This window comes from Rhinolophus sinicus, linkage group LG10, assembly GCF_036562045.2.
Source record: "Rhinolophus sinicus isolate RSC01 linkage group LG10, ASM3656204v1, whole genome shotgun sequence".
NCBI classification, from domain to species: Eukaryota; Metazoa; Chordata; class Mammalia; order Chiroptera; family Rhinolophidae; genus Rhinolophus; species Rhinolophus sinicus.
In genome coordinates, this window is record NC_133759.1 from 17,869,597 (window position 1) to 17,885,359 (window position 15,763).

Genomic DNA, 15,763 nt, shown 5'->3' on the forward strand with positions numbered 1-15,763 from the left:
CAGGTTGATGATCAACTCCAGTGTTTTCCCAAGTGAGGAATGGGTACCTCACTTGGTACTAGAGGTTCCCCCAATGCCTCAGTGCTGCCCCCACACAAAGCACCAAATGACACTGATTCACTTGTGCCCTTTTTCAACTCCCATGGCCCTTCTGAGTGTAGAATGTCTCGTTTGAAGGCTACTGTGTTGTTACCATCTCTCCAGCATGTGCTAACTTCCCTTCTGCACAAAGCATGAGGAGGCCTCAGGCTCTCCAGCCACCTTGGCAGGTAGAAGCAGCTGTCAAGGGTTCTGACACATTGCTTTGTTTCCATTCTACTGGTTGTTGTTGTTACCTTGTACTTATGACATTTACAGTAGTGACATAAAGTTTTCTTTTATAGGCAACTTTTAAAGGATGTATAATAAGCAAATAATATTACAGGTATGAAACAGACAGGGCCAACGCCACAAGGGCGGGCAGTGTCTGCAGGATAAAGGTTTAATCCTATCCAAGCCCTTCACCTTGCAGATCCAGACACACGAGGCTTAGAGTCCCTCTGACTTAGTGTCACAGACACAGGTAGTTGCAGAACTGCCTGGGGAAGGACTCAGGGCTGCTGATGGCTAGTCCTGGATCTCTACACAGATGTATAAAATCACATTTCCCATGAAATTATGAATTATCTTAAGTTTTGGACTTCAAAGTATGAAGTAATTCACAACTTCTACAATCCTGTGCAAATGAAATTAAAAGGGACATGGGGAAGAAGTAATGTTCCAGCGACAGCTATGTACTGGGTACCTGATGTAAGATCTCATGTAACCTTTCCAGCGGCCCCAAGAGAGGTACACATTATCCCCACTTGACAGATGAAAAAGGTGAGCTCAGAGAGTAAATAGGTTACCCAAAGTCAGATGTAGAGCCAGCAGTTCTAACGCAGAATTCTTTCCAGAGCACATCCTTTCTGTTTCACATTCGCGCAGGAATACAGTAGTATCATTTGTTGAGAATACATATTGAGCACTGATGAAGGGCAGACGCTGTGCTGGGCACAGGCGATACAGGGAATAAAGCCGACCAGTCCCTACCCTCACAGAGCTCAGTAAATGGAGATTAATGTTGCTCTAGCAAGCACACAGAGATGTTATTGTACCACTGGTGACCCAAGTGGTTAAGCAGGTGACAGAGTGACACTTGGCAGACATTAGGAAGGTTAGGTAGAGCTGGGAGGAAGTGCAACGAACCAGAACTGAAGCCTGAGGGCCTTACCTAGGCGTGGGGGTGGGGAGCCTTCCAGGCAGAGACAAGGGCCCCTGGAGCAAAGGATATAGGAAGAGGGCATGGAGCTTACCTGCTTTTACCTAGAGCCAATTTTGTAGGGAGAGGGAGAGAAGGGGACAGGAGAAAGAGGAGGGGAGAGGTTAAGGGAAGAAGAGGGAGAGAGGGGGAGGAGACAGTGAGGGAGGAGAAGTGGGGGGGGGGGAGCACAGGGCAGGGAGAGGATGGGAGTGCGTGGGGAGCAGCCAGAAGGTGAAGAGGGCAAGGATGGGGCAAGAGGCGAGAGTGGGCTAAGGATGGGCAGAAACAGGATTGATTTGCTGCCTCCCAGGTGTTGGACACTGTGTGATGTCCTTGTTTTCATTGAAATATAATTGATATATAACACTGTGTAAGTTTAAGGTGTACAGTGTGCTGATTCGATACATTTATATATCACCACTGTAGCACTGTTTTCAATACCTTACCTACTTTATCTCTTTGAAGCCTCAGCAGCCCTCCGAAGCAGGTATCATACTAGTATTAGCCCCGCTTTTTACATCAAGAAACTGAAGCCTGGGGATCACACAGGTGGTTAGTGGAAAAACAGCGAGTTGCACCCCAGGACATGTCTCCAAGCCTCCGCGCCCCGCCCCGAGTCCCAGCTGGATGGACACCCACTTGCTGCAGGTCCTAACCTCCATCTGGGTAACTCCCCCTTCCTGGCATTCACTCCTTGTGCACAGCCTTCTCGCCCCTACCTCTCTAGTACCTCTCTACGAAGCTGTCATGTTCTAATCAGGCTGGGAATGTGCGGCACCACCCAAGGAACGGCCGCCTATCAAGTCAGGCCCGAACGCGACAGGATTCTGGTGGCCCGCGCTGCTTCACAAGGTGCAGAACCGTTCTGGGCCAGAAAGGACCCAACAGTTCATACCTCTTTTTAGCAAGAAGAAACTGGGGCCCGAGGAGGAGAATGAGCCGGTTCAGGGAGGTGCCCCCCATTCCGTGCCCCGGCCTCTCCTACCGCTAGCTGATCCCGACTGTACGTCTAAGGGGAGAGGGTGTTCAGTTTTGGTTTAAATAACACCCACTTTTTCACCCCTAAAAGCAATACACGAAAGAATAAAAAGCAATTATGAATAATCTCACCACCTGGGGAGAAGCACTGTTAACATTTTGTATGATTCTTGGTAGTTAAAGGGCTTTTAAAGTACAATCAAATGCCAGAGTATTAGATACAAATGTGAAAAATGAAGCATTTTAAAAATAGATTCAACTTGGTGAATGTTTATTTGATCTCTAGATAGGGACGTTTTCTAAGCTTAAAATCAAAGGAAGGAACCACAGAGGAAGAAAGATCAATGTGAACAACTTCACATAAAGAAAAGGAGAGGGAGACGGAGACAAAAAAGCCTTTCTGTCTATCAGAATTTAACCTGCAGAGGAAAAGCTTAAAATAGATGTTACATTTAACAAAAAACAGGATGCAAAACTGTACATGCCATATGACCAGGTATAATACTTAACAAAATACATACGACTTCACCCATTAGGATGGCTACTATCAAGAAAATAAAAAATGAACATAAAAATAGAAATGACAAGTGAGGCTGTGTAGCAAATGGAACCTTTGTGCAGTGCTGGTGGGGATGTAAAGTGGTGTGACTACTATGGAAAACAATATAGTGGTTCCTCAAAAAACTAAATATAATATGGTCCAACAACTCCACTTCAGGGGGGTATGTAGCCAAAAGAACTGAAAGCAGGGACTCAAATAGATATTTGTACACCGTGTTCAGAGCATTATTCACAACAGCTCCACGGTGGAAGCAACCCAAGTGTCCATTGACAGACGAATGGATAAACAAGATATGCTGCATACAAAGCATGGAATATTATTCAGCCTTAAAAAGGAAGGAAATGCTAACACATGCTACAACATGACAATTTTTAAGGCCTCATTTCAATTTGATTTTTCTTAAGTGGAAGAGTTGAGAGGATATGCTCTTCAATATGTTTATGACCATGACATTTGTCCTTGGGTAAAAGTGTGCTTCTCAGTGAAAATGATAAGAATTTATAGAAACGTGGACATTGGATGGATCTGGGTTTCAACTTCACCTTATTAACCCGTGACCTTGAAAAGTTTTCTCTAAATCTCAGCTTTGTCATCTAACATAGGGCTAATAATAGTATCTCACAGGCTTGTTATGAGATTTAGCTAAATGAAATAATGTACCTGACACACAGAAAATGACCAGTAAGTGGTAACTGTTACTATGGTTACCCCTCCTAAGGGAGGGGAGGAAGTGGAAGAGGAGAATGATGAAGGAGGTGAAAGAGGGTTAAGAGATGACCAGCACAGTAGTCCTCAGTTTTACACTGACAGGTGGGGGAGTGATGGCAACAGGTGACTAAGTATCAGTTACTATTATAGTTTTTTAATTGTACAAACTTTCTCACTCCGGTTCAGGAGGGAACTCTGGATCCTTTCCCAGTTCAACTCTAACCTGTCCCATCATTAAACTCTCCCTCCAGCTTCCAAAGCAGAGGTGTGTCAGTGCCATCTGCCAACAGGGAAGGGATTATTTCTGACAGAGCTCATTCAGACACTCAAACTGTTTCTGGGCTCTCCGTGAGGGAGTGTAGCAAGAATCAGGACAGAAACAGGAACACAAAAAGCTGACACAGGTGGACAGAGTGCTGCGGCACTGCATTCAGAAGGTTCCAGCAGACCAAAGGGAAGTCACACACATCCAGCTTCCATCACCAGTGCAAAGTAGGCCAAAGCTCTCTCTGACCTTCAGTCTCCAGCCTCAAGCTGTGGGGTGATGGAGAAAACAAGGGCAAGAGATAAACAACCGCAGCTGCATATCAGTTATGCTCTTTGTCTTTTGTCCTCTCTCCCCTCTCTGCCTCTATGCCTTGGCCAAACTCCAACTGGGTGTATTTTGTGACTTGATGGTACTAGTCAAGGATGATGAAACTGACAATAATAATCATAGTAGTGGGTGACATTTATTGAGTGTCAGTTACCTTGCACTTCCTGGATCATCTCTTTTAATATTAACCATAATCCTAGACAGCAGGTACCAATATTACAAGCAATGATTCCTGGAGAGAAGCAGTTTGCTCAACGCCTCAGAGCTGCCACGTTAGAACCCCAGGGACTTGGAACCCCAAGCCCTCCTTATACTGCTGCATTACTCTGTCTCCCAAGGAGGTCTGGGACATACGCTCCCTACCACAGTAAATAAATAGAGCCCTGAAATTTTAGTTCTAGAACTGGATCTTGCACTGTGTCTGGGTGATCTTCCCAAGGTTGATGAAGAAACTTTGTTTCACCTTTGCAGTTACTTAAAAAGCTTTTGGATTTTGTGTTCTTTTTGTTATTTTTTTCTGAGCCCCTGGGGCCATAAAAAGCCATGCAGTTTAGGAAGTGGCTCCCAGCCTAGCCAGTAGTGGGCAGCACAGCAGGGCTGCTGGATGCATGAGGGCCCCCTCCAACCCCCTTTCCCTGACCTGTCTAGAGGAAAGGAGATGCCAAAGGACAGGACAAGGGCGTGTTACACAACCCGTTTACTTTCCCTCACATGTCCTTTCTGGCTGAAGCTCCCTGGCAAGTCAGCTAGATTCAGTCTTTTGGTATCTGTATTGCCATCAGCCTTTACATGGGCAAGGCACTCAATGTGAGGGCGATAGCCCCTTGGAGCTAGGAGCTTAGATGTGACACCTTTACTTACCCAAGTATTCTGAACTACTTCAAAGGCCCAAGTGTAAACATTGCTTACGCACCTTCATATTCCTGAGGTCAAGACCATATCTGGAAGGGTAGATCTATCTCTTGGTTATTGGTTTGAAAATAAGCAAAGGGCTCAAGTCCCTTAGGGAAAAATCTGTCCCACCCTCAGGGAAGCATGATTCAGCAAGTCTAGCTTCAATGGTAATTCTGACGCAAGTGGCGTTTGGATCACATTTTGATAAACACTATTTAAAATATAACATCTAATCAATCTTGTGGCAGATATCTCATTCCACTTTCTATTTCTTTTGAATTTATCTTCCAAGTCTCTCTATCTCAGACCTGAAGCTAAGTTCTTAAAGGCAAAGATTGTATCCAGTTGTGTCTATCCCCAGAAAGGCCACAATACCTACAGAAAGCAAACACTCAAATGTTTGCTGACCAGGGCTGCACATGCAATGGGCGGCTAAGTTCCGGAATCTCTGGCAAGGTTGGGATCCTCTCTCCAGGATGGGAGTGGCTCTGCACCCAGAGCAGTTGCAAGGAAGTCAACAACTGTTCCCATCTGATCCCATAATTAATGGAGCCAGGCAGCCAGCCCAAACCACCAGCATGGTACATTTCTCAATTGCTCTGCTCCAGTGTCACTGGCCAAGTTCTACTCTATTTCCTTGGGCTGGAGTGGGCCAAGAAAGCAGTCAAGTACAGAGTGAAGCCGTGGGAAGGCAGCCAAATCCCAGCAGAGGGGGCAGGAGGTTCACTTCACTGCTATTTGCTCCAGGCCTAAATCCAGCGTGGCAAAGTGTGCTACTTCTACTGCACCTTGCAAGTTAGGAAAAGGGGCTGTCACCTGTGGTTCTGTGTCCTTTTACAGAGGAGGATACTAATGTCAAAAGAACATGTGCTAAATGGGTCCTTTTCCAGTCCCATGGACAACAGGGCAGCTGACATCTCACTCTAGTGACCTTGGAATCAAAACTGTCAAAGCCAAACTGAAAGTCCAAATGAAGCTCTGCACTGGATAGATATCAACCCCATCAAATGTTGTGCAGAACATTCTGTTGGAATTCCTCCAGAAAGGGCAGAAGAAACTGATAACACTGGCTTTCCTCCAGGAGGTACCTTGGGGCACACGTATGGGTGAGAGACATTTCACTGTTTTTGTTTTTGTTTTTAAACAACCTGAATATATTCCCTAATCAAAGATGATTGCATTTGGGACGGCTGGCCCGGTGGCTCAGGCAGTTGGAGCTCGGTGCTCCAAACTCCAAAGGCTGCCAGTTGGATTCCCACATGGGCCAGTGGGCTCTCAACCACAAGGTTGCCGGTTCAACTCCTCGAGTCCTGCAAGGGATGGTGGGCAGTCCCCCCTGCAACTAAGACTGAAAGGATAACAACTTGAAGCTGAACGGCACCCTCCACAACTAAGATTGAAAGGACAACAACTTGACTTGGAAAAAAGTCCTGGAAGTACACACTGTTCCCCAATAAAGTCCTGTTCCCCTTCCCCAGTAAAATCTTTTTTAAAAAAGAAAAAGATAACTGCATTTGAAAAAATAAATGTCAGCCATTCATTTACTATTTATTTAACATATGTAAGGCCCTAGGGTAGATGCTGTTCTCAAGAGCTGGATGGGGAAGAGTAGAAACAGATAATCAAACAAATCACTCCCTTGCAGTGATAGGTCAGCAACAGGCGTGCATGGAGTGATCCCAGGACTCGCTGGGATGGAAAAGTAAAGAACCAGGTAAGGTTTCCTCCAAGGAATATCTTCTGAGCCAAGTCTTAGAGAGTAAGACTAAAACCAAGTAGCGAGGACCACGCGCTGCAGCGCTCCTAGAAGCCTCAACTGTGATGAATGTCAGGCCACAGGAAAACAGAAGCACCGAAAGGACATCACGCTGAATATTCTATACCCGTCCCTCACTTGTGGGAAAAATACTGCCCAGCAACGGAAACAAAGATTGAAAACATCAGGCGCTATACTATATCCTGCCTCCCCGCCGCCTACATTCACCCCAATACACCGGAGAATCCCACTGTGCTAAATGTGATAAAGGGAACTAAAACAGCTGACATGTAGAATGCTTAGGAGCGCGTCGGGCACGCAATGCTTTATAAAGGTTAAAGTCAAAGCCTAGCAGAGACGCAAAGCTTCGCAAACATCTCCCCACTGGAGACTTCTCACGCCCCTGCATTACACTGGGTGCCAGGGCGGTTGGAAGTTGGATTTCCTTCCCGATAAACGTAACTAAGATAGCAGACGTACCAGCGGCGAGGGCGAGAGCCGCACTTTGAAGGGCCGTGCAGTCCCGCCCGCGACCTGGACAGCAAGCGAGCCTTAGCTCTCTGTCTTTTTCCCCTTATTACCGAAACTCCAGTAAGAATGCGGGAGCCTCCCTCAATTCCTCGACCCGGGCGATCCGCCGAGGAGAATGGAGAACACCCTTAGCATGTTGCGCAAAACACCCGGGCGTGGAGAGCAGGTGGCCTCCGCACGCCCGCCGCGCGACGACTAGCGCGCAGACAGGTGCCGGTGGGCGCGCAGTGCCCGCGCTTCGCGCTGCCCCCTGCGGGCACACGGACCCAGGGCCTCCCGGGCGAGTGCCTAGGTTCGATCTCCCCGGACGCGCGGTGCCTCTCCGAGCCCAGTGCACGGTGCCCACGCCGCGGCGGGGACGCGCGGCCCTAGCCCGCCCGGGACAGGGGCTTCCTGGAGGCGTATCCCATGCCGCCGGCCCGCCGCAGCTCACCAGTTTCCCGAGCCCACGATGCACACTTTCAGGGGCGACGCTGCCATGGTCAGGCCGAAATGCAGCAGCCCAGCGCGTGCCTCTCCCGCGGGCCGCTGGCCTACGCCCGCTCAGCTTTATACCCGCAGCGGCTCCCGAGGGCCTCACCCCTCCCACCTTTCCGCCAATGGCTGAGGCCACCCCCAACTGGGAGCCCCAGGCCACAGCGGACAGCCTGGGAGGACCCGCCCCGCCACTCCCGAGAACCACTGCGCACGCCTGGGCCTGGCTGCTCTCCGGGCAGCTCCCGCCCCGCCCCTGCCCAGGGCATGCCGGGACTTGTAGTCCGCACTCTCTGCCGCCTTGCTCTCCGCTGTACGGCCCCGCCCACTGCGCCACGTGCAGCCGCGGGTAGTTGCGCCGGGACTTGCGCTCGCAGCGCGGCAGGCTTCCGTTCCACCCTCTGGGCAGAACAGGCCTAGCCCTGCTCGCTGCGGTGCTCCTCGCTGTTCGCTCCCTTCACCCTAAGCAGAAAGAGCTGTCACTGCAATTTGGAGCCGAGAAAGATTGACTCTAAAGTCGACCAGACTTGGGCCAGAGCTCGAAGTCCCAACACTTGTCTTTTCAACCTCTGCTTCACTTTGTAGAAGCAAGACAGCCTGGCACACCTGAACTTCTTAACGAACTTGTAACTTCTGAGGCCTTCGAGACTTGGCTGGACAGTACCTGCACCTTAGTGTGACACTCTTTCTAGAATCGGGAGAGACCTGGAAGTCGGAGGCAGTGTCTTCACCGGGTTGATTGGCGGGGCTTGCATCCTTGTTACGTGGCCCAGAGCACCAGGAGAGTTTGTATTGTGAGACTACGCTTTCTTCCTTCCTGAAAAATAGAACTTTATTAATTCTGAGCGTCACTTTCCACCAGGCACCATGCTAGACACTGTGGGAGGAGGACAAAGTGGTTTAAACCAGTGGTTATCAGACTCTGTTGTATATTAGAGTCGCTCGATCTTCAAAAAAAAAACCCAAACCCAGGCACCACCCCAGATCAATTACATCAGAATCTCCCGGAATGTGATACAAGCGTCAGAATTTTTTTCAAGTTCAAGTGGTGATTGAAAAGGCAGTCAAGATTGACAACCAGAGAATTAAAACATCAATAGAGACTGGCTGAAGAAACAAATAACCTGTTACCTACAAAAATATTAGGTCTATTAGTTGGATGCCCAGAGGATTAACTGTTAGTTTTGTTTTAATCTCTACACTGTATGAAAGAATTATCTATGTTGCTTATGATATTTACTCAAGGAAATACTTAAAGAGAGTGAATGAGACAGATCATGTTCTCTACTCCCTCACTGGTGGTTTGCTCTCAATTATTTGCACTAATGGGAAGATGCCTAAGCAGGGATGATGTAAAAGATGAACTATTGAAGCTTTATTTATTTATTTTTTCTTGCATGTGTGTTACAAAATGGGCTTGTCATATTAGGTAATGAACTCATGTACTTGAGGCGTATACGTGCATTGCTGAGATTTATACCAAGTGATTGATTCATTTTTAGCCTTTGCCTAAAAGATGTATACCTTCTATGAAAACTTCTGTTCCCCAGTGTTGCAATTACACCTGCATGATAATGAGCTGCCTGGCTATTCCATGGACATATACTGCACAGCTTCCTCATATGGTGTGAAGAAACGGTGAGTAGTCATGTATTTTATAGACTGGTTACAAAGATTAAGTCAAAAACCAAATAAGTGAAGAGAGGGGAGAATTTCAGTTAGGGATACAGTCAGGCCACATATAGGGGCTTGTGGTCCATGTTATTTTTTGTTTGTTTGTTTTAAAGCATTACCCACTAGCCAAATGTGGTCAACAAGCATCAAAATAAATAATAATAGTAATGGACTCAAACCCTTTGAATAAAATACAAATTCATGAGTCTATGGTGATTTAAAGAAATAAGTAAACAAATAAATGAGGCAGCAGGGAAGGCTCTTTCTTCAAGTAGAATATCAGGTAATAAATATAGAAAGAATGATGGTGCTACACAGTCATCAATGGATGCTCACAATAGTGGTGAAAGTGTGATAAGGGACAGGATATTTACATAGCCTCAAAGTCTCCATACAAATAACTGACAAAAGAGTAACTTAGAGAAAGAGTTTTTAGAGAAAACTGGCTAACACCACCTTAACCACATGGTCAAAGTCAACATTATCAGTCAAGGGACAAACTGACACATGTGCCTTCTTTAGCTGGAGTGAGAAGATTCTCAGTTAATACTGGCTTGTTGGAAAAAAAAAATTTTTTTGAAATAGTTCCCAGACCTTGGGATTTTGTAGGTTAAAAATATTTTTCTTGTTTTGAAGTCTGATATAGAATTGCCAATTTTTAAATTTTTCCATGTAAGGACATAAACAATTACCATATGTGATTCCCATTTTATTTCATCTTATTTTATTTTATTTATTTTAATTCATCTTATTTATTTTACATTAATTAATTTTTGAATAACGAATGCATTCCTATGATTCAAAATCCAAAAGGATTGAAAGGGTATAGAGTGAAATTCTCTCTTCCTCCCTTTTCCAGCAGCCCCCCAGTTCCCTTGAGGAAACCTTGTTACCAGTTTCTTGTGTCTACACATTGTTCTGTTACTTGCTTCCTCATTTAACATTATTTCATATTAAAAATGTTAGTCAACGCCAAAAAATTGAATGCACATAATGAAAACTTAAAATGAAAAGAATAAATTTAGCCTTTTAGAAGAATCTCCCACAAAGTCTTTATATTTCTCATTTCTCTGTGGCACTGAAAACTTTTCGACGGCTGGTATTGGTTAAATTCATTCTCTAATTCAAGGTAAGACCTACACTTGGACTGTCCTAGAGAAACATTTTAGCTCCTCTGTCCTCATAGTACATATGTCACCACTTTGCTTCCTAATTATACTCTGTACAATCCCCAGTGGTGACATTTGTTCTTGCTCCAACTGGCTTCAAATGAAATTGCCCATCTTCAATATTGCTATTGACAGCCTAATGAGAAATTACAGGTTTTTGGCTGAAGAAAACAATGCCTCATTCTGGAAACTTCTATGGGCTTTTATCTCTCCCCTTGGGGAATAGAGACATAATGGATGAAAGGCAGATTTAGCTGCTTTCAAGAACCAAATAGAGCCCCCAGACACTTAGAAGTAGTAGGTGTCAATTGTAATCTGTTCATATCAAAATTTATTAAATTATCAAAGGGGTTTGTGCACCAGGTTTTATCCATCAACTGTACCTTTTCACCAGTCCCTTAGTTTGGGACACTGTGAGGATCTGTTGCTTCTTTTAAAGGTAATACTACTATAAGCTACAGGAGCCAGTTCTTAACCAAGCACTGATTATTAATATTGATTATGTCTGGGGTACCAGCCCACTTGGATCACATGGAGAACTGGGGAATTTTAAAGATGAAATTATCAGACTTAATAGTGTAGCTTACTAGAGAAAAGAAGAGATATTTATTCCATTTCTACTTGATTAAAAATCAAATATCAATCTGGACTTGGTTCTAGATTTGAATATTGTTCATTTGGTTACTCAACAGGTATTCACTGAATTCATTCCATGTGCCAGGATCTGAGGATATAATGTTGAAGAAAAGTGACAACATTTACAGTCCGAAAGAAGATCAGATAAAGAGAGAAACAAGTATCTTCCATAGAGTCCAGCCTGATGTTGCTCTGATAAGAGACAGGAGGCTCTGGAAACAGATTGAAGGGGTATCAACCCATACCCAGGGTTCCCGGTAAGACTTTCTGGAAGAAGGATGTCTGAACTGAAGGATGAGTACAAATTAAATGGGAGAAGAGTGTCTGAGGCAGCGAGAACAGAGAACAGCAGGTGCAAAGGCTTGGAGGGAAAAGAAAAATAACCAGCCATTGGTTCCTTCGAGAACCTGAAAGTTCAGTAAGCTGGAAGATAGAATAAAAGGTAAAGACAGATGAGGAAGACAGATGGACAGGGTCCCGATGTTGGAGGTTCTGTTATAGGGGTTTGGATTTTATTTTGAAAGCAGTGGGTGAATATTGAAGTGTTTAGGCTGCTTAGTGATGTGGTCATAGTTGTCTTTTAAAAGATCACTCTAGTTGCAGCAAGAACAGATAGAAAAGATGTTGCAGTGATCCAGGCAGGAGGGATGGAGAGAAGTGGACCAGTTCCAGGTAGAACCTATCGCATCTGGAATGGGAAGGCGTAAGGGAGAGGGAAGAGTTAAGGATGACTTCCAGATTTCTGACGTGGACACTGGGTAGGTAGTGGTCGTGGTGGACAGGGGATGTTTAGAAGCAGAAGTTGCCTGTCTCGTCAAAAACAAAAATATTTGTGGCTTTTCTGGTTTTCCTCTTTCCTAGACTCTGCAATCAGATACCAATCCTTGTATTGAATTTTATGCTAAACAGTATTCAAGATTGGTTGCAGTTTTCCACAAATGACAAGTTTAAGAGATGTGATTCGGTTTGTAAAATGTGGGCAGTTTGGAGGAATTAAAAAGGTTGCATTCATATGTTACTTCTTAATGCAAGACAGAGTTGGATAATGCTTAGTCCTTATAAACTCACTTCACAATACACTAGCTTGGTCACTCTTCATAGATTTTTCTTTTAATTAAAAAAAAATCGAAGTAATGCATACGCATAGTTTTGAAATGATATAATACTAAATTATACCAAATGGAAAGCAACAATCTCCCTAGATTGCACTCCCTAGAAATATCCGCTTTCAACTACTTTAGCTATTTCATCATATATTTTCTTCCATATTTCTAAATGATGTTCTGATGCTACTATCTCTTTTCTAATTAAAGTTTTTGAATAAGTAATTCATCCATATGGTTTTAAAATGAAACATACAAAAAGACAGACAGTAAACAGTATCTTTTCTTGTCCTGTCTTCCATCCATCTAGTTCCTACTCAACTTCACTTTCCTCAGGTATCCATTGTTATTAATTTTCTGTGTATACCTATGTACAAGAAAATAGCTTTATATATTTACTTCCTCTGCCTTTTCTTTTTATATATATAAAAGGTGGAACAGTATCCTGTATCAATCAGAACAGGTTACAGTAACAATCCAAATATCTGTGGGGGAGGGGACATTTTCCTTCTTTCCCTCTTAGTTCTTCTGGCTGGTCTAATAATTAAATTGACATGAGGCAGATTCACAGGAGAAAATAACCAGATTTAATTACATATGTACATACATGGGTTCCTTAAGAATATGTGGCCCCAGGACAAATGGGCCAGTTGAGGCTTACAGGCTAAGGAGAAAAGGGAGGGTGGAGAATTATGATTTGGAACTTCAAAGGGCAGGAAGGTAATTCATGTGGAGATGGAGAAGCAAATGTTTGGTAAACAAAGGTTTGCTGGGCCATCTTTAACAATGGGATACAGACAGTCCTTTAATCAATGAGTCTTAGGTTCTTGCTTCTCTATCACACCTAGTTCATATTAAGCTGTAGCCATCTATAATGATAGTTCCCTTCCTGGAGCAGGTTTTCTTATCTATTAGGGGGAAGGGAAAAGGGTTTTCCTGCATCTTTCTTGTCTTAAAAACTAACCAGCTTAAAATCATCAATATCACCCCTAAAAGGCATATTTTCGAGTGGCAAACTCTTCCTTACTCATGTTTTGTGTCCATCCTGGGTTGTTCCACATTTTCCTCACACAGGGTTGTGAAACAGCAGAGTCTCTACCATCTGAAGTGTCTTGCTTCCAATGGGAAGGAGCAGGGAATATTGATACAGGAGAGTTAGCATGTCCCTAGGTAGACAGGGAGGTCCCTGGTGGAATAAACACAGACAGCCATATCTTAAAACTTCAGGTTTTGAAATCGCTCCTTCACTCCAGGACATAATGTAACAAGGCCTTGAGGTTAATCATAAAATTCATTTTGGCCTGACAAACGGAGCAGATCTGATAGATAAAGAGTGGGTTACTTTGCTAATTCCTTTAGGGTGGGCAAGCACAACAAACCTGGTAGACGAATTTCATTAGAAGGCGCCTGTTCCCTTCTTCAAAGTTTGCTTCTTCAAACAGCTCCCCTTCCCCAAGCAGGCAAGGGAAGGTATAAAAGTAAGAGCTTTTGCTTCAGTCAGGGGGCACCCCCATTCGGGAACCCCTCCTGCTCGGGAGCTGCAACCTCTTCTCCTGCCTGTAAATAAACTATTCTCTTTTTAAAACTTTTTGCCTCTCCCTGGTCCGTGTTTCCATTCTTTGGCTTCACGAGACAAGATCCCGGCCCACACTCAGAAACTGCTAGCAGATCCAACATCACCCACATCTATATGACAAACTGTCCCCTACTCACTAGCTTCCTCCCAGAGGTGACACATGTCACTTCTGTTCCCATTAAGTTACCAAATCATGTCAGATGGACCTGACAGTTTGTAGGGGGCAGGGAAGTGTATGCTTACATGTGCCTGTGACTCAGAGAGACAGACACGCCCAAGAACGGCACTGATGATTATCTCAGATGTGCACCATCCTGTACCTTGCTTTTTTCAGCGAAGAAAACATTTAATGAATCATGCCATTTCAGTAATAAAGCATCCTTCCTCCTCTTCTTCTTCTTCTTCTTCTTCTTCTTCTTCTTCTTCTTCTTCTTCTTCTTCTTCTTCTTCTTCTTCTTTTAAAGCAGATGGACATTTGCATTATTTCTAATGTTTCCTTTACAAAACCTGCGGCAGCGAGATGCAGATGTTATTTTGCAAATGTACATATATCTTGTGGATAGATTCCGATCGGTGGCGTTGCTGGCTCAAAGGGTTACACACATTCATGATTTTGATAGGCCAAATCATCCTCCACAGAGGTTAGGCCAGTTCATACTCCCATCAATGTATAACAGTGCCTACTTCCCCACAGCCTTGCCAAAGGAGTGTATTTCCAAACTTTTGGGTTTTCACTAAGACTAGATGGATGAAAATATTCTCACTTTAACTTTACGTTGCATTACTCTTAATATGAATAGTTTTGTGCTACTCTGGTACTTCTTGATTTTTATAATTTAAATGTCCTGTAATAGTAAACAAGGATTTACTTCTTTAACACTAATTACCCTCCCCTGACACACACACACACACACACACACACACACACACACACACACACTCCCTCCTCCACGTCCTCTCTGTTACATACTTACATCACAGTTTTGGGTCAGTTCAGCAGTCAGTTTGCCATACTATGACTTGTAAATATAATTAGCTATAGCTCCAAGAAGTGTATTATAATATTTCCTCTCCTGTATTCTTTTTCCCCCCGGAGTTAATCATTGCTTTGGTTTTTGTTCACATATTTTTCTTCTACTAATCCTTAAAGTCTTCCCATTTGTTCTGCTGGATAAAGTATATTCCTATCAGTGGTTTTCTCCATATAATGAAATGTATTAGGTAATTTCTTGTTTCCATTTTTCCCTGGAGATTTTCTGCCCAGAACCATCTGTATTTTACCATCCTGCACTATTTGCTGTCCAGACCTGCTTCTTGGATCACGTGTTCTCCTGTTTTTGGATTATTCCTATATAAGTAGAGCATATCATTCAGTAACTTGCAGAAAATTCTGCTTTTAGGTCTTTAGTGCATTTGTTCTAACTTCACTTTTGACATATTGGACTGGTAGGATATTGTAAGGGAGGAACAAATTTTCCTCTACCCTCTAGTTTCTTCTGGCTGTTCTAATGCTCAAATGGACATGAGACAGATTAGCAAGAGAAAATAATCAAATTTAATACATACATATGTATGGGAACCCCACATACGTGAGCGAGTCAGAGATGCCACATGCTGGAGAGGAGCAGAGATGGAAAGGGAACAGGGGTATGTAAGACATCCAGAGTTAGATGAGGTCAGGTGCCTTGGGGGCTTCAGAGGGTCCTGGCAGGGTGATAAGAACAGATGCTCAGTAAATAGAAGTTTGTCCTGTCGTATTGGGAGTCAAAAGAGATGATCAATGATAATCTTATTGGCAAGGCCCATACAGGCTTATCCATCTAGA

At 44.1% G+C, this 15,763-nt stretch overlaps 1 protein-coding gene across 1 annotated transcript in view; it reads right to left on the reverse strand.

Moving 5' to 3' along the window:
* Window positions 1-7,912, reverse strand: part of GPD1L (glycerol-3-phosphate dehydrogenase 1 like) — a 44,008-nt gene extending 36,096 nt beyond the window's left edge. The window contains exon 1 of the mRNA XM_019727743.2: window positions 7,740-7,912. Within this exon, the coding sequence (XP_019583302.1) occupies window positions 7,740-7,786 (47 nt within the window). The 5' untranslated portion in view covers window positions 7,787-7,912. The remainder of the gene's footprint in view (window positions 1-7,739) is intronic.
* Between the last annotated feature and the right edge of the window lie 7,851 nt (window positions 7,913-15,763).